Here is a 505-nt window from a genome sequence, read left to right on the forward strand (position 1 = left end):
GAGTGCTTTGAGAACAGTTTTTACAATTAAAGCATTTCTTCGAGAAAAAAACAATCGTTCCTTCCAGAGCCAAGAAGCAGCCTCCCATCCCTCCCCTCCTGCGGGAACAGCCCCCGTGGGGACCCCACCCGGTACCCTAGAAACTCAGCAAAGCGGCCTCAGCCTCCCCGACCCGCTTCTTCAGCCTGGGCCAAGGGCAGCACACTGCTCGCAGGTCATACGATTTTGAGGTCCTTCAGGGCAGACTCCAGGCTCTTCACGTCCCAGATGCTCATGCCGCCGTCCATGCCGGTGGTGCAAAACTGCGAGCACTTGGCCTTTCCCCCACTCAGCACCGAGATCTGGCTGCAAAGAGAAGGAGGGCTTTACAGATCCCACCCTGCCCTCCAGGAGCCCCCCGACTGCTGGGGGAGCCCGCTTCTGTGAGGTGTGTGCGCCCAGCTGGGAAGGATCACAGAGGACAGGGCTCCCGAGTCTGCTCTAGGGGCAAGCAGCAGCCTGTGTG

General features: G+C 59.8%; 1 protein-coding gene across 1 annotated transcript in view; it reads right to left on the reverse strand.

Annotated features, from left to right (window-relative positions):
* Positions 1-15: 15 nt before the first annotated feature.
* The window catches only part of ARPC1B (actin related protein 2/3 complex, subunit 1B, 41kDa), an 8,520-nt gene continuing 8,030 nt past the window's right edge, over positions 16-505 (reverse strand). Inside the window, 1 exon segment of the mRNA XM_010845736.1 lies at positions 16-401. Coding sequence (XP_010844038.1) covers positions 216-401 — 186 coding nt within the window. The 3' untranslated portion in view covers positions 16-215.

Source organism: Bison bison, unplaced genomic scaffold (genome assembly GCF_000754665.1).
Source record: "Bison bison bison isolate TAMUID 2011002044 unplaced genomic scaffold, Bison_UMD1.0 scf7180017864223, whole genome shotgun sequence".
In the NCBI taxonomy this organism is placed as follows: Eukaryota; Metazoa; Chordata; class Mammalia; order Artiodactyla; family Bovidae; genus Bison; species Bison bison.